Source organism: Centrocercus urophasianus, unplaced genomic scaffold (genome assembly GCF_019232065.1).
Source record: "Centrocercus urophasianus isolate 14NV4802_14NV808 unplaced genomic scaffold, USGS_Curo_1.0 seq_10, whole genome shotgun sequence".
Lineage (NCBI taxonomy): Eukaryota > Metazoa > Chordata > Aves > Galliformes > Phasianidae > Centrocercus > Centrocercus urophasianus.
This window is the reverse complement of record NW_024884142.1, coordinates 41,557,229-41,582,423: the sequence shown is the minus strand read 5'-3', so window position 1 is coordinate 41,582,423 and position 25,195 is coordinate 41,557,229. Positions and strand designations below refer to the sequence as shown.

The 25,195-nt window shown below is 38.7% G+C and overlaps 1 protein-coding gene across 2 annotated transcripts in view; it reads left to right on the top strand.

Moving 5' to 3' along the window:
* Positions 1-24,412, top strand: part of CEP85L (centrosomal protein 85 like) — a 141,495-nt gene extending 117,083 nt beyond the window's left edge. For both annotated transcript variants that reach the window (XM_042811955.1, XM_042811945.1), the window contains exons 5-13: positions 1,293-1,410; positions 3,217-3,393; positions 7,559-7,711; positions 7,991-8,145; positions 9,762-9,879; positions 10,193-10,243; positions 18,101-18,208; positions 18,564-18,777; positions 20,047-24,412. In XM_042811955.1, coding sequence (XP_042667889.1) covers positions 1,293-1,410; positions 3,217-3,393; positions 7,559-7,711; positions 7,991-8,145; positions 9,762-9,879; positions 10,193-10,243; positions 18,101-18,208; positions 18,564-18,777; positions 20,047-20,210 — 1,258 coding nt within the window. In that variant the 3' untranslated portion in view covers positions 20,211-24,412. The remainder of the gene's footprint in view (positions 1-1,292; positions 1,411-3,216; positions 3,394-7,558; positions 7,712-7,990; positions 8,146-9,761; positions 9,880-10,192; positions 10,244-18,100; positions 18,209-18,563; positions 18,778-20,046) is intronic.
* Positions 24,413-25,195: the final 783 nt, after the last annotated feature.

Below are 25,195 nucleotides of genomic sequence, written 5' to 3'. Positions count from 1 at the left end.
AAAGAAAAGAAAAGAAAAGAAAAGAAAAGAAAAGAAAAGAAAAGAAAGTAGAATTAAAGGAGTACATGGAAAATACATAGAATCAAAGAAGAGCTGAGGTCAGAAAGGACCTCTGAGTCCATCTGGTCCAAATAGTGTTCAAGTAGGGACAACCAGAGGTGCTTCACTGGGTCATGTCCAGACAGCTTCTGAAGATCTCCAGAGAGGCAAACTCCACAGCTTTGCTGGGCATGAATGAAAGCTGTTTGTAGATTGATCAGGCAAGTTGCTCTGTGTGTTTCTGGTAGGTACTGATGACTCCACTCCAGTCACTTCATGAGGTACCCAGCTCTTCCCAGAGAGAACAGCAGAGCTGGCAGTCTGTCTCTCGTGTAACTTGGGCTGGGGTTGAGATGTCTCTTGTATTTGCTATCTAGTCACATTAGTTCAAACAAAGTAATAATTTAAATACAGTGATACAGTGTATGATAGAATTAAACAGTGATGGAAGAGTGGTGCTATTTCTGTTGTACGCTAGCCAAATGATTGGTGTAAGAGGTTTAATTCTTTAGTATGTAGTGCAGGATTTTACTGTAGTGGTGGGAAACATATATGAAGCAACTAACTTAAAAGGCCTGGAGCAGCATGGAAAGACAGACATCACAGGAAAGCCCTGCAGACTAACTTTTGTAATGACATCTTTTTAATTTTTCTGCTCCTTGCTTTGTAAATCTCTTTAAGCTATGTCAAAAGTCAGCCCTCAGAAAGAGAGAGGAGCCAGAGCACAGTCAAGTAAACTAAAGATGTGAATTTCGTTTGTTTGGATTCTAATTTCTGTGTAATTCTTGCTACTTTTACATTTCTGGGTGTAAGAAAAAATTACAACAGAAGCTGCTCTGCAGCCCCTATAAAAATGGTATTCAAGTACATATTTCTGAAAGATTAATTTATGATTCCCAGTTGAGTGCAGGCCAGTTGGGGGATGCTTAGGTGAAGGATGCATGGCAGCTCTAGTTTAATAACTCCTGATGAGATTCCAGTTCTGGTGTTGAACTAGGCTTGTTGCAGTCTAGCTGCAGTGGAGAAAAAAAACAAAACACAAAAACAACCCACAGCTAAAGTAGATCCAGGATTATGAAATACTTAATCTGATTCTGTTGTCTATTTGTTACTGTTTCATTTGACAATGTGGAAGAGAGAAACTAAGTTGCGTACATCACTGTAGTGTTCTCCAGTACTAGTCTCAAAATCATTTTTTTATTATGATCTCTGTTCAATTCCATTTATCTTCAAATAAAATGTATTTATTACAGGCAAAAGCAGCAGATTAACAATTTACATCAGAAAATCAGAGAGAATGAATTACGAGCTCAACATGCAAGACTGAGCCACCTTGTGAACTGCGAAGAACCATACATGACTAATTTGCAGGTAGGGTGGATATTTTTGTTTTAGAGAATCTTTCAATTACGCAGTAACTGCCACTTGAAATGGTGTTCACAGTTCACTGTAGGATAAAATGATGAGTTTTTATAGTTATTAAAGGTTGTGTCTTTGGATAACTGTAAATTGCACAGAGTGGAAAATCCTGAAAATGTTGTTATTTTCTTCAGATTTGTAGAAATTTAAGTTGTATTAATAATGTGTACATGCTTATTTTGAAATCTGAGGAAAGTGGGGTAAGAATCCTCATTCATATTGCAGCACTGTGCAAAAATGGTGGTTTTTTAACAGCACATGTGTAACACAGCTATATAAGGAGATATTAGAAGATAAAATATTTGAAAACACTGATGAAAGATTTGTGGAGTTGGCCAAGGAGGTGCTACCCAAAGCAGTAATTACAGAGATGGTATCGATACAATCCATCTCAACACCTCCACGTGTCGAAATGGTTGTGCTGGAGGAAAATGTTAAAGGCAGAAATGCAGAGAAATAGCTTTGCCATCCTCTTTTATTACTTGATCATTTTTGTCACAGGCTGCACCAGGATCTCAGCTAATATACTTCAGCCTGATGTTAATTATGTTCTTGGAATAGCACAGCTTTGTGTAAGGTGGTGGTGTGTGTTTTGTGTAAGATGGGAGGAAACTTCAGGTAGAAACTCAGTATGAAGGTGGATAGAAATGATCTCTGAATGTGAATTTCAGTGCTTTCAGAAGTTTCTTAATAAAATACCCTAAAACTCTGTCTAGATTAAGAATATGAAGGGAAAAAAAAATCATGGAAACTGAAATGTGAATGTACGTAACCTTAGTATAGCAAATACACTTCAAATAAAGCAGCAGATGCTTTCATCTTTCATACTTTAAAATATACAAGCAATTTATAATAGATCTTAGGATTTCTGCTTGATTTGTTTGCTTTTCATAAGATTAACTGGCAAATGAAAATCTGCTCTAATGGAGATTTTAATCTCTTATAATGCTTTGCACAAGGAATGTTATTTTAAAAGCTCTCTGTATAATTTCTTTAAAGGTTCCAGTTTATATTATTAAAAGAATGTGAAACTGAAAGCCTAATGGGATGCATCTCCTTTTTCATCCCACGGGCAGTTGATTTCCATTTTGTGCTTTCTCTCCGTGGGCAGTGGAAGTGGGAGAACAATGTTGAACTGCATGAGATAGGGAGGAGGGTTTTGGTGGACACGACAGAAGGCAGCAAGCCTGCCATCTGGTTGTAGCGATTATCTCAGACCGTCCCTGCACCCCTCATCTCACTTGTGATAGCTCTGACGTTTCACTGCTGTCTAATGTTCTACTTTAACGGAGCCTGTGAGGTTGGAGCATATCTTACTTTATAAAATGTCTGTGAATATATGACACTGTTTTTTCTCTGTAAGAGCTAATAGGGTTGTGTAGTGGACTTTTTTTTTTTTTTTTTTTTTTTTGAAAACGCATTCCCTTTGAATTTTAAGGAGGTTTTTGTTTGTTTTGGAAGAAAAGTTGTACCTCTTCGGTTTATCTGAGGGGGAAATGTCACACAGTGTTCATTTTCATATGTTGTGAATGTAAGTGTCCGGCTTCCATTTTTTCATTTCTTTTTTTCTCTGCAGAAGATTCCTGAGATACATACCGTTCCCACACATTTTAATGTTTGAAAATCAAACTCCACCCTTCCTGAAAGTGAGGGGGAAAAAAAAAAAAAAACCAGCAAGACTGTTTTCTGCTGTGCTGTTAAAGTATGCAGTGGTATGTGTGTGTTCATTTATATGATTGTTCTCTTTCTTTTTGAAAGCAACCACAGTATGAGAGTGCATCACTGCAACCTCACGTTTCAGAAAGATCAGCACCCCACCTTGAGGAGCTTGAGAGAAAGATTGCAGTGGCTGAGAATAAGGAGTTACAACTCAGTGAATTTCTAAAGCAGATTTCAAACAAATCTAGCGAGGAGAAAAAGAAGATGGAAGAAAAAGTAAGTGTCTCTCATGTTCCAAATTTCCTTTTGACCTTGTTAAAATGGCATATATTGAGCTTGTTAGGAAGCAACTTTGTGTGGAGATTACAGAGCTATTTTCAAAATGAAGATAAACTTTATCTGTGAAAGTAGGCATTGGAAGTGGATAAATCTGAACCTGTAGTGAAGAAATATCAATCATTCTGCATATTTCAGACCTGGTAATGGCAATTTTAACCATATATCAGTTAAATTTATTTTGAAGAAAGTCTGCTCTGCTCTGAGCCTAAGAATTCATTTAACTTGTATGTTTATTACAACAACTGAAGTATTTCCTAAAAACACAGGAGAAGCATGGAAATGAAAGCTCCTTTTTAACATGATGCATAGATGCAGGCCTCACACTCTGAGATGTGCTAAAGGTGTCTACTCAACGAAAAGCAATTCTCTTACAACTTCCTTAGGAAGCATGAAGCAGCCTTCAATCTGAGACAAGAAAGAGGCTTAGCTAACTGTGTTCTTGGAACTCTCTTGATAAGAAGTTTCTTTGGAAACCAAAGCAGTACCTAAGGTGGTTCTGAATGTCTCGACGTTATTACAGGCTGGAATGTGCCATTGATCAGTGATTTGTAATGTTCAGTGAGATGTTGGCGGTTACCTTCTCTTTAATCAGTAAATCTTACTGTTGTACTTAGATTTATATTCATGCAGATTCAAGGGGCAGGAGCAATGTGGTACAGTAAAGGAACAGATAAATCCTGTTGTATGCCTTTCATTGACAGTAACATTCAGGAAGAGCAGAAACTGAATTCTTCTGCTTCGTCTTGTTTCTTTTAGTGTTTTTGGTGCCTGTGTTCCTGTGTAGGAACTGCTGCTGTGAATGGTGGCAGTTCTGAGCAGCTGTGCCCCAAAGTCTGTGTCAGCTGGATAGTTGGTTACCAAGAACCTGATTCACTGTACAGATCTGATCCACCTCACAGCACCCACCCATTCTGTGTGCTGAACAAAAGGCTCTCAACAAGAAAAAGGACAGGAAAGGAGCATGTGTTGTAGTAATACATTGAATGCCCTCCTGTTTGAGGGAAGACTGCAGAGGGAGGAAGGCAATGTGTGGTGATCCTGCAGTAGGCTGGGTGCCAAGCCTGGGGACAGCCCTCTCTGCAGTTCCTCAACTGTGCCTGCACAGAGAACCCCAAAGCCCAGAAATCTCGGTGTCCCTGTTGGTGGTACCAGACATTAAGGGACAAAAAAATAGAATTTATGTACTGAACAAGGATTATGGCTGGTAGCTGTTCTAGGGTTATTTTTGAGGGAATGCTTATGTTTTTGAAGAGGCTTTTCAATCCTCAGTCAGACTCGGCCAGCGACTGGGGAAATGATAGAAGCCTGAAGCAAATTAGCTATTAGATAAGCTTTGTAAGTGCATGTTTGAAAGGACACGTGCTATATGTATCTAATTCTCTAGCTACCTACTGTTGCAAATATTTTTTCTTATGTTGACATTTTAAACATACAACAAATACAAAACAAATACAGTGCGCAGATTATATGTTTTTGACACTAAGAGACAGGCTGTGATTGTTCTAGTGCAGATGGGAGGGAAAAAAACATAAGGAACTCTGCCATTTCCTTGTCCATCAATTGTCACTGATGAAAGGTCTAGAAGAGTCTCCCTCATCACAAAAACAGGATGCAGTGGAACTGGAAGAGGTTCAGAGGAGGGCAACAAGGCCAATATCCAACGGAAGAATATAGAAAACATAACTGCCTCAGGAGAAAAGTGGACAAAAGCAACTGGAGACTGGAAAAATGTGTTATCCACGTTCTTTCCTTACTGGTAGATATCTGCATATGGGCCCTGTTGGAAATTACGCACTGAGCTACAGAACTTCTTGGTCTGAAGTGCTGTGTCTAATATAGTGGACACACTGTTGAGAAACAGCAGGGTCTGCAGAGGGAAGAGGTGCCCATTACTCGTTACTGGCTTCATACCTCTCTTCCACATGCTGACATACCAAGCAAGGCAGTGTTTTTACCGCCTTGCAAATAGTACTGGTACCTGAAGAGGAGGTTTGTTTTCTTCAGGCTCCACATGTGCTCAGTGTGTAATTGAGGTAACTGGAAGTGCTTCAGTGGGTGCTGAAATTTCAGCAGCCTGAAAAGGCTTCTCTTTTGTGGCTGGCCAGATAGCTTGGCAGCTTGTGGCTTCCAAGATGAAGGAGTCTGTTAAGGTAGATACTAGATCACTCTTCACAAGTGTTCTTATCACAAGTGCTTAGCTTCTTCCTTTTTTTTCTGCCAAGCACAAGTGTGCCTTGTGGCATCTGTAGATTTTGCAGCTCTCGCTATAGTTTTGAAGCATTTCATCTGTAAGCTGCGCTGCTGAACCGAAAAACATTGAGTTCAGGTACATGCACCCTGCTATTTCCTCCTTCTCCCTCTTCTGGGATTAGTTGTGAAGACTCCAAGGCACCTCTGGTAGTTGGTACTAATGGTCAGCCCTTTGGTTTCTATGGCATGCTTTAGTATTTAATTGCCAGGTAGTGAGAGCCTGTCCCAACTAAGTCATATATGCATGCATGAGGGATGAAATAATAATAATAAAAAAAAAACAAAACACCAAACCAACAAAGCTTTCTTGTCTTCTCAGTAGAATGGCAGGAGTGAGTGGAGGGGGTAAAGATAAAATGCTTTTTTTCATCTCAGGAGAAGGTAGAAAAAGAGCTGTTGGGCTGATGCTGAGAATGTAAAGAGGACAGAAGGAATCCGAAGGCAAACACTGTAGCTATGAGAAAGGTAGAGGTTGTAGGTGAGAAAATTTCTTAGTGTACATATGCAGGAAAACAAAAAGATTCAGAAATCATGTAATCTTTGTCAGAAGTACTGCAGTATTCAGACTGTTCAACTTCTCATCCTTATTGGTGTGTGAGAAACAAAGAAAAGGGATTTGCATATTGGACAGTCGCATGCTCCTGGCCATTTGTCTTACTTGAATGTATTTTAGTTGCTGTCCTGGGACTTGGATTGTGGGGAGAGTATGTGTTTCTACAGGGCATGCTGTGGCAGAAAGTGATGGCTGAATTGCAACTTTGCCTCGCTTGAGTATGCAGTGTAGTTTGATTTTTGTCTAATCTGAGGGATTTTAAATTATTTGGAAAGCTTAGCTCAGTTTTGAGGTCATAATGGGGAAAAAAAAAAAAAAAAAAGGACTTAGCCTTTATTGCAATCCTCAGTTTTCTGGTCTATTTTAGAAGGCTCTTTCTAGAAAAACCTTTCTAGATACTATCAATTTAAACTTTTCTGTTGCCCACAACTCTGAGCTCTGACATTGTCATTTCTCATTGAGGTGGATGTCCTTAGTACCAAATAAAAGTACATTTTGCATTTACTGTCATATTAAGTGCTTGTTGTCTTTGAGTTACTACACAGTTTTGAGTAATAGCGATACTGTTTTCCATTAAATTGGACTCTGACTGGAAAATCTGTTGCTTTTTTTGCTTCCTTTCTCTCTTTTTTTTTTTTTTTTTTTTTCTCCCCAAAAAAAAGTACCAGCAGTATAAGCAAACTTAGTACAAGGCGCTTTAAGAAAGCAGCTGTTCTGTTCTGATGTCACCTGATGTAATTGACAGATGGCTTCACAGACCAGTTATTGGCTGCAGTTCTTCTTGGGTTAAGTTCTTAGATCTCGGTGTTTCAAGTCATTTTCCTAGGTCAGAAGAAGGGAAGAGACTAAAGTATCTCCTCATCATTTTTTGCACTGCAACATACTTCCTACCAAAGTGGTTGATGTCCTGTGCCTGTCAGTGTTCAGGAGGCATTTGGACAATGCTCTCAATAGTGTGCTTTAACTTTTGGTTTGTCTTGAAGTGTTCAGGCAGTTTAACTTGATCTTTGTACGTCGCTTCCAACTTAGCTATTTTAATTTTAATATGAACGTGCTCATTTGTGGAAAAAAATACATCTGTTTTATCTTTTAAATTGTACAGTTTGCTTTTTAGGCATAGGTGGAACAGCTGTGGTTGGAGTGTCTGGAAGTTTGTGCTGCTGGGATTTTTATTTTTATTTTTTTCTTTCAGTAATTAATGCTTTTTTGCAGTTGAGAATATAATTCCTGAAGAGCCTCTGGTCCCAAAGCAGGTTTATTTTCCACTGTAATCTTAAAACATTTATTCTTATTTTCTAGCTTAAAACTAGAGACCGCTATATTAACAGCCTGAAAAAGAAATGCCAGAAGGAGTCAGAGCAAAACAAAGAAAAGCAGAGACGGATTGAAACCTTAGAAAAATACCTGGCTGACCTACCAACACTGGATGATATAGAAGGTCAGACTAAACGGGTAAGATGAAAGGAGTTGGTTTTACTTTTTAAAAGCAAATATAAGCTCTGTAATATCTGTTGTCAAATGTTTTACTGTTTTCCAATACATTTCCCCCTATCTGTTGAGGAAGAGAAGTGTTTCAGCGTTTTAGGAGACTAAAGCTAGTAGCTATAAGGTATTGTCATACTTACATAACTGTGATGGGGCTAACACTATGCATAGAATAAGTGCCAAGCTGTGGCCTGCTGTGAGCTCTTCTAATATGGCCTTGTGTCTGACTAATGTAACCTGTGTTAGCTGCAAATTCTAGAGGAGAAGAACAAGCAACTTCAAGAAACTATGACTGAGTTGGAGAAGAAACTTGGAGAGGCTCGATCTCAGTGTAGAGAGAGAGAAATGCAACTGGTGTGTCAGAAGAAAAAAGAAAAAGAGCTGGTTACGACAGTGCAGAGGTATGAACAGCTGCCTGAACTGAGCCCTGGAGATGTGCTTTACCAACTAATATCAATATATAATGTTTTGTTTTGTTTTCCACTTACGCTCTATTGCAATATTAAGGACTTTGTGGCATAATTTTTTTACTCTGCAGAATGGCTGTGTAATGCACTAGAAAATCCAACAAGAGTTGGTTTGTATCAAGTTGCAAGGAATACCATAGAGAAGTCTGTTTAGAAATTCCTTACTACCATTTCTGAAGATGTAGGACACCAGCGCAGTGGCATCACAGGCTGCTGCCAGGCAGAGGATAGAGTAAACATGTTCAGCAAAGGAGCACTGTATAGAAACTGTCAGCATTCCTTCTTTGTAACTAATCTTGTCACAAACTGCAGAAAAGCTCCCCTGGATATTAGCTGAAGGGTTTATCAGTTAAGGGTCAAAGATTTAAATAAACTGTAGCTGTCTCTTATCTTTTCACTGAATCTGAGGGATACTTACAGAGAAATGTAGCTGTTGCTTGTCTGCTATCATTGAACTTGTAGAACTGTGTTTGAAAAAAGCAACAAAGCCAACTACAGTAGGATGGGTTGCCCTGTGAAGATTCCAGATGAAACTTGGAGATGCAGTGGTACATTTTAGATCAGCAGAGATACAACATTTTGTTTAATAACAAACAAATAAAAAAGGTAGGGAGAATCACTTTCAATATTTTATGTGGATGTCACTGCAGTTCAGCGTCCCACCCTTGCGTAAACATGCATGCCATAGCAGTCTGAAAGTGTTTCCATGATGAAAGGCAAGCTAGTGAGGATGTCTTGCCAGCCAAATTGTTGACACATTGTTTCCATCTTACCAACGAAAGGCCTTTTTTCTTTGTGCCCTCATAATCTAGAGGGGGATCATTTTGTCTTTTCTGAAAGCCTACAAATAGCTGAAGTGACCCTTCGTTTCTAAATTAGGCAGCAAGATTAATACTAATAAAATCTGTGTTCTTTCTGAGTGAAGGTGAGCAGGCAAAAGCTGTATGATTCTGGGAGCTTGATTTTAGCTGCGGAAGGCCTGAATGTTATGCCTTGGTGTGGAAGCAGCTGGCAGAAATGGCCTCATGACTCCCTGGCAAGCCAGATAAAGAGGGTGTGCAAGGTGGGCTGCCAGTACTCAGTGCTGCCTCAGATTCTGGATTCTGCTTTGGGTCACACACGCTCCTGTGACAAAGTTGGATTTTTAAGGCTCCTGTAACTTGGAGAAGCTCAAAGACTGCTCTGACCAGTGCTGGTCAGCAGCACAGAGCAGCTGTGAACTTACACAAAGTTTTCCTTGGTCTTATCTGCCTTCTCCTTATGCCATACTGCTGGATCTGTGCCCTTCTGGAGATATACTGTGTCTGGTCCATAAAATCATTTTTACATAAGTTGACTGTAGTCAGTACCACAGGTACTTCAGTCATTTAGGGTTTCTGTATCATTTATCCACTGTTGGTTTGCTCATTCATTAGGCTGGATTCTGCTAGTGTTATGATTTTGCAGTTCTTTTTGGAAAATGGTGAAACTTCCTCTTTTTTTGCCAGAACATAAAGCTTTTCTGCATTTTCTCAGTACAGTCAATTCTTTTTTTTTATATTGAATGGCAGCTTGCAGCAGAAAGTAGAAAAGTGCCTGGAAGATGGTATTCGCCTTCCAATGTTGGACACAAAGCAGCTTCAGAATGAGAATGAATGTCTCAAAGAAAAGAACGAGAAAGCCAGTAAGGTTAGTCTGCAAACTGCATGTGGTATTTTTGACCTTGAATCCTGTATTTGCTTTTTGTTTGTTATTTTGTCTCTGTAACAAATTATACATTTATTGCTAAATCAGTTTTTTCTTCAATACCTGCTTCTGTTCAGTTGAATTATTTTGTATTTATTTGCAGTTGTATGAGAGTTAAACTCTGTCTTGTCATTTGGTTTTTCAAAGATAACATGTAAAATCTGTGGCTACACACCTCTAAGTTGATTTAAAGAAAAAAAAAAGCCACAGGCTTTAGAGTTTCAAGCCTATTAAATTACTCAATTTTATATTCTAGGTCATAGACAATCAACAAAAACAGATAGAGGGACTCATTTTAGATATCCAGGTAAGAAAGAGAGTTTATTCTGTTTACTCTGCCCATGTTCACTTCATAAAGATGACATCCAAATAGGATGTAAAGACAGAAATACTAGAATTTAATCTTACAGACTGTGGTCGGCCCATGTTCTCTTGCAAGCTTTATAATGTATTTGTTACTGAAGTTTTAGGGTTTAACACTCTTCAGATACTTGCAAAGTGGTAAGCTGTTGCTATATAGCGTTTTTATTCAGCTGGTCTAGTAGATGTCATATCAGAACTATGTATTTCAAGTTTGAGAACTGCATTTTGTGAAGCATCTCATCAAATGTTGGGACTCGATAATCCGAAGTACAAAAAGTGACATTGAGCTTCACTGCTGAGATCCCTAGCAAAATGAGTGCCTTTTTATACCATGCAATTTCACAGAGTTAAAATGGATTTGTCTTCTGATATATTGCTCACTTAAGTGTTCTCGTGGTGGATCTTGGACACCCAGGATAGAGAAGGATTTTTCAAGACATTAGAGGTTACTAGAAGTCAGTTGCAGCTCTGTGGATCAGATTAACACATCAAGTTCTTGATCCTTGAAAGGTGCTTGGTGACCAGTGTTTGTTATGGAGAAAAGGAAACATTATACAGGATATAAGGAAGAAAGTACGACTAGCTCTAGAAGAAGCTGAACATTAAAAACAATAAGTAAACATCTGTTTTCGTTAAATATTGAAGCCAAATTCAATAAATTCCAGTTTCTGTGATCTTCCAGATTGGTATTTGTCTCTAGATTTTTTCTTCCCATACTCTGCAGCAAAAATTAAGTTACAGGCTTGACCCCTGAGGGTGAAGAGGGTATCTCTACTCGGGCTCAGTGTGCCTTAGGTTTGGGAGAAGAACAAAATGGTAGCTGAATGCCTTCTCCTTCTGAAGTGGAAGGGAATTCACTATGGAGATAGAATCCAAGTAACAAAGAGATACAAAACTGCTTGCATAGCACTTGATAGGAAAATGTGCTTTCTTTCTTTCACTTCGCACACTGGAGCAGAGTTTTCTTATTTGTATCTGCAGAAAGTAAGTTGTGCAAGTAAACAGCAGGTTTGGTGTCTGTTGACAACAACATTTTTGATAAGTGAACTACAATATATTAAATATATCTGGAAAAAAGCAGTGTGGAGTTGCAACATAAAGTATGTCTGTTAGCTGAGAGGCAGAATCAGGCATCTAAGCTCTCCTTGGTTTGAGGACAGCAAAATCTATCAAATGGTTACGTTTGCACAGAGCAGCCTGCCGTATGTGGAAATTATGGCGCAGGCAGATGTACTCTCATTATTCAAGAAACAAGGTCACAAATTGAACTCCATAACCTTCTCAAATTCTCCGTCCCTCTCCATAATTCAGTTTAGATTGTTTTGTTGAAATACACACGTTATTTTTCACCATCCTAAATCCTTTTGTATTTCCTAAATTCTCTAATCTTTTTCTCACCATCACCTTTATCTTGAGGCTTAGTGATTTCAGTAGCCGTTTATACAGATGTTTTTATCTGCGTATTCTGAAGTGACTTTAGGGATCTGTGACTGGGAAATGCTGAGTAGCTGCAGCAGACTGTGAACAGAGGAGTATTCTATTCTCTGGGACTTTCTCTTAACTTTCCCATTTTGAGATTATTTGTATAAGGCCAGAAAATAAGATTTGGAAGTGGTGTTAGCCCTCAAATTACTTGCAGACTACAGCAGTTTCTTTGTATCTTTGATCCTCAATCCTTTTCACATTTGTTCCATGGGAAGCTTTGAAAATTAGTTTGTAAGAAATAGAAATCCCTTATTGGCAGAGAGATGTAATTCATCTTCAGTTGAAATCTTATTTTATTTCCCATCTTCTGCCACACTGTCAAGCTATGCTTGAGAATGTCTTTCAGTTTTTCAAGCTGAAAGAAAATATTCTGCTTCAGACAACAGTGAATCGAGCAGTACTAGCTTCTGTTTGCTCATAGTCATGATGGAGTGATTTTGATCTCTTCCTTATATGGTTTTGCTTGCTTGATTTTTGTTTATTTATTTATTTTCTCCTGACTGTGAGTGATTAAACTTCTGGTTGATCTTGACAAGATGTCATGCTGTATATATTGCACATCTTCCAAAGGACAAAAATGACAACTGAGAGTCTTGTTTGCTTTTTAAATAAAATATTCCTTGTTTACATGATTAATTTAGATATTACAAAATTAGCATTTTTTTGTACAAAACAGCTAGGAATCAACTTATATGGTGCCTGTGTTACCCAAACTACATCTGTCAATCTTGTAAGTCATAATAAACCCAATCTATGCCAGGGCTGGAAATAACGCCAAGTTGTAACTTCAGAAAGCAAAAGGGAAAAGTAAGGATGGGTTATAGAGGACTCTCAGAACTGTGAGTATTGGGAAGTCATAGCACTATGGGATCTAGCAAGCTGGTCAGCATTTGTGCTTTTCCTGAGCTTTAAGGTAAGGATAGCATAGAGTGATAGATGTTAGGTATGCCTCTCAGAAGTAACACTTATTTCCATTTAGTAGATGCTGCTAGGTTGCACAGTTGGTAAGCTGACCATGTGCACGTTATTTTGAATATTATTGAAAGGTGATTTTAGAGCAGCTTGCATTGCAAGTTCAATGACAGATGTAATTCTCAAAATATACTGGGAAATGTAATATTTCTGAACTTGTTCTACCACCATCTGCCCACCCTAAGGAAGGCTACACAATAGAATATTTAATGTCTGTCGCTGGCATGGACTTGAAACATGTAAATAATCTAGTGCATGTGTCATATTGGAGCTTGTGGTGTCCCTGAATTTGCTCATGCAAGAGAAATGCAATAAAGACTGTTAAAAAGTGAAGATACTCAGAAAATGGAAAATCAGTGTTGGGTACCTGTCCTTATCTTGTTGCACTGTTCTCCTTGTCTCTAAGCAACTTCTGCATGGCTGCTAACCGCACAAAAAATCCTTCAGTCTGACTCAGTATGGCCATTTTTCTCAGTAGACTGTTTTTAAAATAAAATGAAGGTGATTGTTCAAAACCTCTGCATGTTACACTCATCTTTGAGCACAACAAAGGAAAAGCATCTAGCAGAGCTACTTCCTGCCCTCTCTTGGCCTGCAGTGTTTCCTTTGACATGGAGCCATGATCCTTTTTCTTCCTCCCCTTCCTTTGTAGCATGAAGCTGTGCTTTCTAGCCACTGCTTATCTATAGGATGCACACTATTTCAGCACTTCCTTGCTAGGGGCATGGTGTGGGTGAACTGAGAGGCACATCAAGCATGTGGAAATGTTCTAAAAACAAGTAGCATTTCTGGGTTCTGCCTTATGATTCCTGTTACTTATGATGAAAAAAGAAAAGTATTTTCATCTAGATTGAATGTGTAAATTTTAACACCATTGTTTTCTGGCTTTGAGGAAAGTGTTTTGTTTCTTGTGCACCATTGAGCTGAATCTCATTATTGGGAAATTTTCTCAAAGCTGCACACCATTTTCTCCATTTTCTGTTGGCCCTGCCCTGCTTCTCACTATTTCCCACCTTGTCAGCAGTGTTCCTACAGCTGGCTGGTCAGTTACAAGGCTTCTCCTTATGAAAGCCACAAATGTGGTGTAAGGCCGGCCTCAACGCATAAACATAGTTTCCTATGTGTTACAGTCCACAGTATCAGTACCTTGAAAGTTCCATTCTTCATACCGTTTAGGAATAGCTTTCACATAAGAGTAAGCTTGGCTTTCTTCCCAAACTGCAATTGAATCGTAGAATAAAGTATCCTAAGTTGGAGGGACCTACAAGGATCATCAAGTCCAAGTCCTGGCTCTACACAAGACCACCCAGAGTTGAAACCCAGTGTCTGAAAATGCTGTCCAAATGTTTCTCAAACTACATCAGCTTGAGGCTGTGACTGCTTTCCTGGGGAGTCTGTGCCAGTGTCTGACCACCCTCTGGTAAAGAACCTTTTCCTAACCCCCACCTGACCTTGCCCCGACACAGCTCCATGCTGTTCCCTTGGGCCCTGTTGCTGTCACATTGAGCAGAGCTCAGCGCTGCCCCTTTGCTCCCTTCAAGGAGCTGCAGCTGCCATCAGGCCTCCCCTCAGCTGGTTCTGCACTGGGCTGAGCATACCGAAGGACCTCAGCTGCACATCATGCACCTTGCGTGAGGACAACTAGGTGTTTCACCATCTTTGTAGCTCATTTTCTGATGTTCTTTAATAGTTTTATATCCCTCTTGAGCACACCATCATATTGCAACAATTAAAACACATATTTTACTCAAGATTGACTTTTGATCTTTCTGTAACATTTTGTTTGAGCTATGACATAGAATTCCCTATGACTGAGTTCTTTCTTTTGGAAGAGGAATACTTAGGATTTTAACTACAGAGATTCAAGACAAACCATACTTCTCAGTGTCATTCTATAAATTGAGATCCATTAGTTTGTAAAACATTCCATCTCCTCCTCCCATAATGGTGTCTGGTTCCACTTTGTGGAAGGTTACATTCAAAATTGCTAGAGCACACACTGTTGTCACCAGTGCACCAGCTGTAGTTTGAGCATGATGAGATTGGATTTGCATCCAGTAATTGACACAGGTTTTACACATGAATATGCTGAGCTAGGAGTGGAGAAGACACTTCAGATGCAATGTTGTAGCACAGCATCAAATCTGTCAGTAATTAATGGCAAAAGAGGATTTTTTTCATTGTGAAAGATGAAAAAGTCAGGAATACGTATCAGCAGTAAACTTTACAAGCATTCAACCTTTTGGCTTGTTTGGGGCTTGCTTGGGGTGCACTGAATGAAGAGAAATGGATTATATTGGGCTGCATGTAATAAATATAATATAGTTAATATAAGGAAGTGACAAAACATTTTATTTTTTAATATTTTTTTATTAAAACAGAAAAAGAGCAACAAAAGCATGAAAATAGTGGGATATTTGACCTTGTTTTTTGTGAAACTAATGCATCGGTCTGGTATAGTGGAAGTAGTCGCAATTCTTAGTGAGCTCTCAAGATGTTTGTTGGAGATTTCTCATGAAATTTTACTTTTCCCGTACTTCATCCTTGAATCATAGAATTACCTCAAGGATCATCAAGTCCAACCGCAGCCTAACCATAGTACCCTAACTTTAACAACAGTTTTCTCTTGAAAACAGTTGTTCTCAAATGTGCATGCTGCCAAAAAGCGATGACGTGAATATGATGTGATTGTGAACTGAGGGGTACTTTTCTTTGGAAAGATAGGTCTTAGAAAAGTCTGGTGGAGAAACATGGTTATATTTTTGAGTTAAATACCTGATTACAACTCTATGTATTCCATTTAAAAATTCACAGATAACATACATTATATCGACTTGAAATGGAGTCACAAATAAACAAACAAGGGGATAATTTTTTTCAGTATTTTCATCAGATTTCAGTATTTTCCTTCAGTATATTATTCAGAAACGTATTCTCAAATTCCTTTATCAAAACAGAAGGCACCTTACTTCAGAAAACTAAATGATGTTCTCATAAATAGCATGCATGGTTTTATGAAACTTCTGGAATTGGTGATGATTAAATTCCTTGGACTTTATGAAATTCACAGCTTTTGATTTGCATGATGTTACCAATTTTTAAAGCCTTTGTGCATAAATTTTCTTGATGTAAGGTGCAGTGATATTTCATCAAACGTGATGGCAAGTGCATAATCTAATGTTGACTCTTTAAGTCCCTCTTCTTTACCAACTGTCATCGGAGTGCCATCAGTAGCATTGCTGTAATGAAATTTCTACTGCTTCATACAAATCAAGAGCTGTTGTTGTCTTCTAGTGGATCCAAAGAAGCCATTTCTTCAGTGACATTCATTATCAATTACTCTAACGAAAAAGACAAGTTGAGCCTTATCTATGGCATCAATAGGTTAATCTGCTGCCTCTCAGAAGTAGCATTTATTTCCACATTTAGTAGTTGGTGTTAGCATAAAATTTGAAATAGCACCTTTACTGTCCAAATTTCTTCTGCTAGATTTTCCCATTTCTTCAGTTTGCCTGGCTACGGTCTGGTGAGACAAACTGACTTTAGAAAAATCTGTTTTTTATCAGGAAAAATTGTATCTGCCACGCTTTCTAGGGATTGCATAATGAATTCACCATCAGTAAATGGTTTTGATTTTACTGCAATCAGATTTGGTACCACATAAAGTAGCTTTTGTAACAGAGTCTGTTTGAGTTGTAACTTTTTTTTTAAGGATTGGTTGAGGTAATGGACTTTTTTTCAGTTCTGCTGTTTTGTCTTTAAAAAGCATTCCTTGATATTCATCGAATCTGACAGAATGTTTCTGCATATATTGTCTTTTTCAAAGATAATCTCTGAAAACTGACGCGATTTCCTTATGAATTAAGCATAGTGTCATATTATTTGCCTTGACAAGAAGGCACTATTCTCTCTCTTTTTCATTGAACACTCTTCTTTCATCTACAGTTTTTCATTCCTTGGATTCCCTTTTCTTTTGAGACTACATTAGGTAGCTAGAAATATTATTGTCAGTCAGTAATCACTGCATTGAAGTCGCTAAGCGGCACAAGCGCATGTAATGCAGTATGTGTGGTTTTCAGTTTGACTGTGTGCATGATGAGTGGAAGAGGTAGAGTTAGCACTGCACTGCACCCTCCCCTTGTCCTGGTTTCAGCTGAGATGGTGCTAATAGCACACCAATGTTTGGTTGTTGCTGAGTGATGGGTGCGTGCCTGGGCCCGAGCCAGGCCGCTTGGTGGGAAGAACGGCTGCCATGATGGTGTGGGGCAGTGAGTGGGCCGCAGTGCGGGCTGTGCTGGGCCATGTGCAGCCCAGTAGATGTGGGTTGGGCATGCCTGCTATTGCACTGTTGCTAGTATTCAGGTAAGATGATTTGAATCTTCCCCTTTCTGAATTTTAGCAGATGACTTTGGAAACATATAGTAGAGTGAAGGTGTGCGTTTGACAGCTAAGGTAGCTGTGGCCATGCTGAATTCATTAAAATAAATAAAAATAAATAAATAAAATCTTACAGGGAATCTTACAGTTCTTTCCATGTTGCAGGAGTTGTTGGTTTATTGCTGATTATCGCTGACATGGAAGTCAAACTCAGAAAGCTCTAGTTCCTAAGTACAGCAGCATCTGAGAAACTTATTTCTGATTTTATTAATGATGATTGTAATTATTGCATCTGTTAAAAAAAGACAATATAAACTACAAATAAATTATGTTTTTTTTTTTTTTTTTTTGCCTATAGTTGTTATTTTAGCAAAGTAAAATTGTAGTACCGTATCCTGATTTATGTTGTGTGAATGCTTTTAAAGAGGATGTTACACTGTGTCAGCTACCAGATGCTTTCTTCTCTGCTGTATAATAAATTGAGTAGGTAGATACTATGTTCTGAAAGCTTGTAGGAACCCCTGCCACAGTCTTCATGGAAAAAAGAGGCAAAAATATGTTCAGCTATAACTCTGAAATTGCATAAATGAAGTTAACTTGTCGTTAGTATGCTTTTTTCAAGTGAAATAATTTGGATACAATAAAAAAAATTGTGTGATTGTTTTAGCCTTCCATACATCCCTTGTTATCCTGTGTTAGAGTAACATTTTGCATACGTGGTCTGTTTGCTTAAAATCAGATGCTAATACTTTAAAGAATATCACAGATATTTGGTGCCGCTAAGTTAGTGTCCATAGAGCTCTTGGAGCCCAGTTGGACACTATGAAGTGGAACTTGGGAGAAATTCAGGTGTAATTCAAAAGCAATGAATAACAAACTTAGGAATTTACTGAGGATATGTTTTTTGTCAGCGCTAACCTGCAGTGTGAAAATTTAAAATGATTACCTGTGCTTTCTTTCAATTTAGTCTGTGCAAGAGAAGCTTTTGCAAGAAAAGAGGACAGTTCTGAAGATGACAAATGAACTTGAAGAAAAAGAAAAAAATATAGAAGAGTTAAATAAAACCTTCTCTGAAGTAAGTAAAAACTCCAAAAACCCAATCCATGACCATGCCAGCTAAGAAGAACCTCAGGAAGTGATTATAGTCGCTTGTGGTAGGGCTTTATGAGCTTAGTAGATACTTTGCTGTGATACATGTTGTGCAGAAATATAATAATGGCATCCTTACCTCAAGAAGAAAAAGTTTTAAGTGTGAAGGCCACTAAGAGCTGTGTAAAAGCTGTCTATTTGCTGTTCTTTGGAGAGGTCCATCTTTTATGTATGGAAGTAACTATTTTTATTTAGTATTGCTTGTGGTTTGAGACAGGAAATTTTCTGTGATGCTACATGCTGTAGACTAACGACTTTTTTCTTCTTTATTTCTCATGAAGAACCAAAGACTGACAGAAGAAAATGCTTCTCTGAAAGAGCAGATACGGCAGGTGGAACAGTCCCGACAACCAGTGTCTGAAAAAATGCCTGTAGCAGACCAGTTGTTCAAGGAGATGTCCCACTGCTTGTTTGAGTTGAAAGCTTTGTGCAGTATTCTTACCCAGAGAGCTCAAGGCAAGGAACCTAACCTTTCTCTACTGCTGGGAATCAGATGTAAGTGATGTTATCATTCCAGTGCTTACTAGTGTTTTGGACACAGAATAATAGCAGTTTAGCTAAGTGGCGCTCTCTTGCCAGGTGGAGAGGATAGTCTTCCCATGACTGTGCAACCAGAGCAGTTGTGCACAAAGTATACTCCTGGAGCTCTTGGAAAGTGCTGAGCTGTTAGCACACCTGGGATGCCAACTGCCTAAGGCTATACAGGTCTTTGTCAGGTCAGGAGGAGATGTCTAGATGTTCATACAGACTCACTTCTGGATATATTCATGCCCTTAAAAAGGAAAGGCATGTATCCTTGTGTCTCCCTTGTGATGCACGCAGCAGTCAGCCCTAAGGGTTAATGGACTTTTTCTGTCAAACATATTTTGCCCTTTAAAATAACAAAGAAGGTGAGGCATAAGCAGGCCATTTCTTAAACCCCTTGTGATCAGATGGTAGTGTAAGTCTGCTGTTTGAACGTGTATATATCTGATTTCAAGGGGACAGTAGCTGTCTGTGTGTGTATGCCTGGGTACCTGGCAGCTCTAGTTTTGATAATGTTAATTCCATATCCTTCTCCACTTCCCATACGAAGTGGATGGAAAGTACATCTTGATGCCAGCCGTTTAGAGATCGAGTGTAGTTTTTGTGAGGTTTTTCCTTTTAACAAGCTTAATGAACTTTTTTTTCCACTTGAATGTATCATATCCTAGTGCTTTCTGAATGTTAATTAGAACTACTCAGACTGTTTGCTGAACTCTACCTTCAGCAAAGTAGGAAGGTAAAAGTGCAGTGTTCTGTAGGCACCACATAGATTCATCTGCCACTGGAAACCTCTGAAATGCTGTGAGTGCACGTATACCGGACTCAAAGTCCATGAGATCGTTGTCAGCCAGCAGGATAAATAGTGCAACATATCTGTAGTACTATCTTGTAATCTTATATGGTCTCATTTCCCAAGCTTTTCTATCCCTCTTCACTGAGTGGCTAGAAGCTTCAAAAATTGTTATCCTACCCAACTTTTTCACTGTTTTTCACTGTTGAAAGTGATTAGTCATTTCTGAGTCTAGGTGCAGAAAGAAAAGGACGTCTTTCAGTAGAGCAGGGACTGGCTTTAAGTTCACGTGGTACAATGTTTTGTTGGCCTTTCGTCACACTGGAGCATGGTTTTTTTTTGAGTTAATTAAAGCGACTTTCCCTTTATTTCAAGAGAGGCTGACTGGTTTATGTATTCAGAGCACAGCTGTCAGAGCTTTAACCTTGGCTTTTGTTTTTTTTTTGTAGCACTGAGCTGCTCAGCTGAAGAGAATGAAAATTATCACAGCACAGAGACTCTCTCGAAGAAGCTCTCAGACGTTTGTCAGTTACGAAAGGATATTGATGAATTAAGGACGATAATATCAGACCGTTATGCTCAGGACATGGGGGACAATTGCATCACTCAATGACAACATTTCATCCAGTAGCAAATGACTTATTAAATGCTGCTGTGTCACAGGTCTTTGCATTTCTATTAAGGAGCCATATTAGAAGATAGCAACCACTGCACATGCCTCTCTGTGAGGATCATGCATATGTAATCTTCGGAACTGGGTGGGGAAGGGAGAGACATGGTTTGAACAGAGTGGTACAAACTTCAAGAAATCTTTCTTTTCTCCAAACTACTGAACTTAAGAACAAGCTGTGAAGAATTTTTCAGTTGGATTCTGTTTCCTTCATTGGGTTTCCTTTTATTGCTTCAACTAGTTTCTGGAATTGGAGCTTTGGAACAGCCGTGCTGCTACTACTCTCAGTCCTTTCCTCCTTCAAGGGTTTGTGTGGCATTACCTGTGTCCTGAAGTCAGTGCAGAGAGTCAAATGACCTTTGACTGTATGTGGTGAAGTTGGGGGCTTCTGAAACTTCACTTAGCTGTAGGAACTGCAGTCGGAACAGTCTCAGAACGCTGCAAACAGTAAATGCTTTTCAAGTTGCCTGAAGAATTTGCTACAGGAAGTATCTTGCTTTTAGGAATGAATGTTAGCTTGTTTGCTGAAGAATGGAAGAAAACCAACTTTCAATTCCTTTATGCACATGAATCCCATAAGATTTAAGCATTATCATATTGCTTTGAGGAATTTCAGTAACATCAAGTCTGTGACAAGCCCAGAGAAAATGGGAGGCATGAAACTGCAGGGTAGTATATGGCTGTCCAAAAAGAATAGACTGTATTTTAGTGTTCATACCATAATATTTTTTGTTTATGTCACCTCCATTTCAAAATGTGGCTTCTCTGTATCTGTATCCTTGGAGACCTCTGATGAGGTTGTAAACAACCTCAACCATTCTTTACTGCAGCTACAAAATGAGTGTTAGGCATTTGGCAAAGTCAGGGCTCAAAACAGAATGTCTCCGCTTACCAGTATTAAATTCTCAGTTATGCAAGGACTGCAAAATTTTCCACGTTGTTTGGTTATTCTTGATCTCTCCTTTCTTGCAGGAAGAGGTTACCTTAAAAATAAGATCATATTCCATAGTTTGTTCCATGAGCATCACTTGGCTGTGCTACTTCACTCCCGTGGGCAGATAAAATATTAACACTTCCACTTTCCTGGATCAGTATTGAAAGTTATCTGAACAGTTGTGTGTGGTGTAAGATGGTAATTAACTGCAGGTAACGAAAACGAAAATATATGACCTTCGGTCATACATGTGAATTAAAGTTTCAAGTGGCCAGTGTGCAAGTCAGTCTGCTGATCTGTATCATGGATAACAGCAGAAATCACTTAGCATAGAGGTTAGAATTGTGTAAGTTCTAGGGTGACATTTTTATAGCAACAGTTTTCTGATGACATCTATTTTAACAGAAGAAAAAATGGTTATAACAATGTAGGCTGGATTTACAAATTTTAACTTGGTGTTTTGTTTTCTGTTCATTGTTATGCAGTTACTGTTAACGTGTTTATAATTTAGTGTTGATTTTTTTTGTTGTTTTGGGTTTTTTTTCTTTGCTATAATGACTAATTTATTTGACGGTTTTCTCTATCATGAACCTACACATGGACTAATCTGTGAAAAATTATGTTGCAGTGTATACTGTTGCTACACAGTATTTTCAGATAGAGATTAATCTGACTGGCCCAGCTCCGGTGGGCACTAAAACATCCAGATTAAATCTCAAGAGAAATTGCGTGGTATCTCAGCTCGAAGGTTGAAGGAAAAAAAAAAAAGAAGGCCATTTTATTTTAATTTGTTGAATGCTGTTCTTTCAGTAGTTTTGAAAGTGTACTGTTACACTAGTGCAAAACTGAAATCAAGGATCTTTGCACTAATTTTCCTGTGTCTCTTGATGCAAAAGCATTGGGTTTTTTTATTAGGGACACACCTTGTTCCTTTGGTGTAGTGCAGTGGTTTTGGCCCTGCAGTGAAGGAACAGTCCCCAGTCTATGACTTCTGTCTGCTATCAGAAATTCAGCAACAGCGTTTCTAGAAACATTATGTGACAGTGAGCACCAACATAGCACACTGTTACTTCCTTAGATGGAAATGCTGTAGCTATAGAAATGACTGAGCAACACATTTTTCTAAATTTTGTGGAAATAGAGCATTTAATAGAGAATTAGCTAGCAACAGGAGATGTTTGAAGTCTGTTTGTCCTGTTGTGTTGTTGCTTGACTGGTGTGGCTCCACTGTCTTACTTGCTGAATGTACTGCAGAGTTGAGATCAGTAATTTAATATTTGCAAAGCACTTCAGGAGCTGTAATGCTCTGTAAGTATTAGTTGAAAGTCCCTCAGGAAGGAGGTCCCGTTGTATTTGTAATACTTTGTTTGCAATGCTGTAATCTTGCATTTTAATATTTTTTTTTAGGGAACCCGTGATATTTATGTTGACTTTAAGGCACTTGGTTGTTGTTTTGTTGTTGTTGTTTTGTTTTAAATATATATATCAATTGAGTTTACCTGCCTCGGTCAGATTAAAATAGGGCTGTAAATGGTGGATGGTTGAGCCAAAGATGCAGGCTACCAACTGAATATCTAAACTGATACTGTATTTTGCTTTGGTTTCTTGAAATTGGGCCTGTTGTAGTAGTAGCAGTTACTATATATGCATCACTTTAGAGATGCCTCTAAATGGAATAAGCTTTGTCTATGATATGCATGACTGATTAATTGGTTAAAATGTAGTGTGTGTGAATCTCATTCAGCATATTTAATACACAGTTGATTAATGAATGTTAACATTGGAATTGCTTGGATTTAGTCATGACAACTTTTTGCTGTGGCTGTTAGACAATCTCAAGGGCTGAAAAAGAACTGCTAATGAATGGATACTGTACTGTTCTGTTTGTCAGCAAATTTGTACAGTAATTTTTTGTATAGTTTCAGATTGAATTTGTACAATTCTTTTAGAAGGTATTTACAGTAACTACTGTATTCAAGAATGTATTTTGAAAAAAGACTTGGAAAGTCTTGGGACAGGCTATAGATGATGCTGTTTATTTGCTATGTAGAAGTCATGCAGCTCAACTGTGTAAACATGATTTAGGTTCCTAGCCCCAGTTCTGTCACTGTAGGGTGCGATAATTCTGTGAAATTGCCGACACTGCTGCCACCACCCACCCAGACTTCAACATTTGAAGCTGCTGGTGGCTCTGAGGTAATGGCAGGAGCTGAAGTTTTGTCCTTTTCACTTCAAGATGTTTCTTCCCTTCCTTTGCCCTCACTGCCTGCTTCTTGTAGCACATGTTCTTCTGGCAAGGTAAGAGCACAAGGAAAGAAAGAAAATCCTTCCTCTGTGACCCACTTCCCTAGCACTTGTTCCTTTCACTGGTGTTACGTAGGAGATGCAGATGTCATTGGGCTCTTCCCATTGGTGTAACGAGTTCTGTCAGGAGAGAGGAGAAGACCTGAATTAATCCACTTCTGTTGGCTCAAACCAGTCAGTGGTTATTAGTGAAAGGGATGATTTATTCTAGTAGCTCCTTAGCAATATTAATTCCACAGCTGCATACCTTTGTGCCTTTTTATGCCTGAAGTTAAGTAGAAATTCCCTTTGAACTTTAGATGAGTTGTTAGAATGCTGACGACTGCACCTTGTTTTCCTCTTATCTGCCAATATTTTGTTGGGCTTTTGTAGTAAGAACTCTGCATAATATCTAGAAACATAAGTGCTGACAACAGGTACTAGGTGTGCGCTCGGAATGTTAGCCTGCTTGTAGTATGCAGCTCTCTATGAAGCGTGAGCAGGAAACTCAAAGCATAATGTGATTCTTTTGTGTGTGTTAATTGCAGTATATCATTAGTGCAGTGGGGAGGAGTGTCTGGAGCTATCTGTTAAAAGCACAGCTGACATATGTACTAGATCAGTCCCCAAAGACTGGTAGTTGTGTAAATTGGGTTCAATTTTTGAACCGCTCAGAATACCTCATATGTAAATAGAGTTGTCATGACTTAATCAAAATGTGTTTGTTGTAAAAAGTAAAGGAGCCACTGGCTGGCTCAGCTTTAGGCTTGTTGTTCTTGCCTCATTTTGTAATTTTTTTAAAGTAGGGTTTACAGCTAGAATTTTGAATGCCAAAGTTCTATTTATTAAATAATAATAAAAGTTTTCATTGTTAATGACTGGTATTTTTTCACTGGAATTTGTTTGTTGATGTTTGGGATTTGTATCCACAGAGCAAAAATAAATTTTGTTACAAAATTGATTTCTTCTCTGCTGATTTTTTCCTGGCATTATTTCTTGTTCTGAAACCGAGACGTTGGTAGCAAAACTACTACTTCAGTGCAATGCAGTGATTTTAAAGCATTGTTGCTTGTAATGTCCCTGCTCCTTTTGTAAGAGGATGCTGCTGTTTTTCCTTGCTCGTGGAGAGATTATAGATAGAACTTAAAAAAAAGACTGAGTTGGTACAAACTCGTAGAGAGAACTGTTACGATCATTAGGCTCAGAGCTGCTGGAGCCGTCATCAACAAGTGGTTTCCCCAACACCAGTCAAGCAGGACAGAAAATAAAAGGAGAGGGTGAAGCAAAAGCAGCAGTGCATCTGAGAGAAAGGGCACATGGTTTTAATGGTAATTTTTCAGCTATGAATTTTTCAACACTAATGGATGCGGTCATACTGGAGAGCAGTTACGGCAAACAGAAATCCTTCCTGCATGAAACACCACAGTTTGTCACAGACCAATGAAACCAAGCAGTGTTGACTTCTTTCAATGTCAAACTAGTGCTGTCTGAGGAAAGTGAAAAGTTACGGTTTGAAAAATCTGAAGAGGAGTCTTCCCAAATGCTGAGTAAGTGTGCTTACCTGGAAATGATTTCTTTTCAGGCTGCTGCCCTTAAAAAAATCTTAGGACCCAGCTGGAGCATCAAGTGTTGAGCGGTCTCTCTTGACAACTGCTCTTCCTCAGCCCCTGGCTATCTTCACTGTGCAGAGCGTAGAGGTCAAGGATCTTTT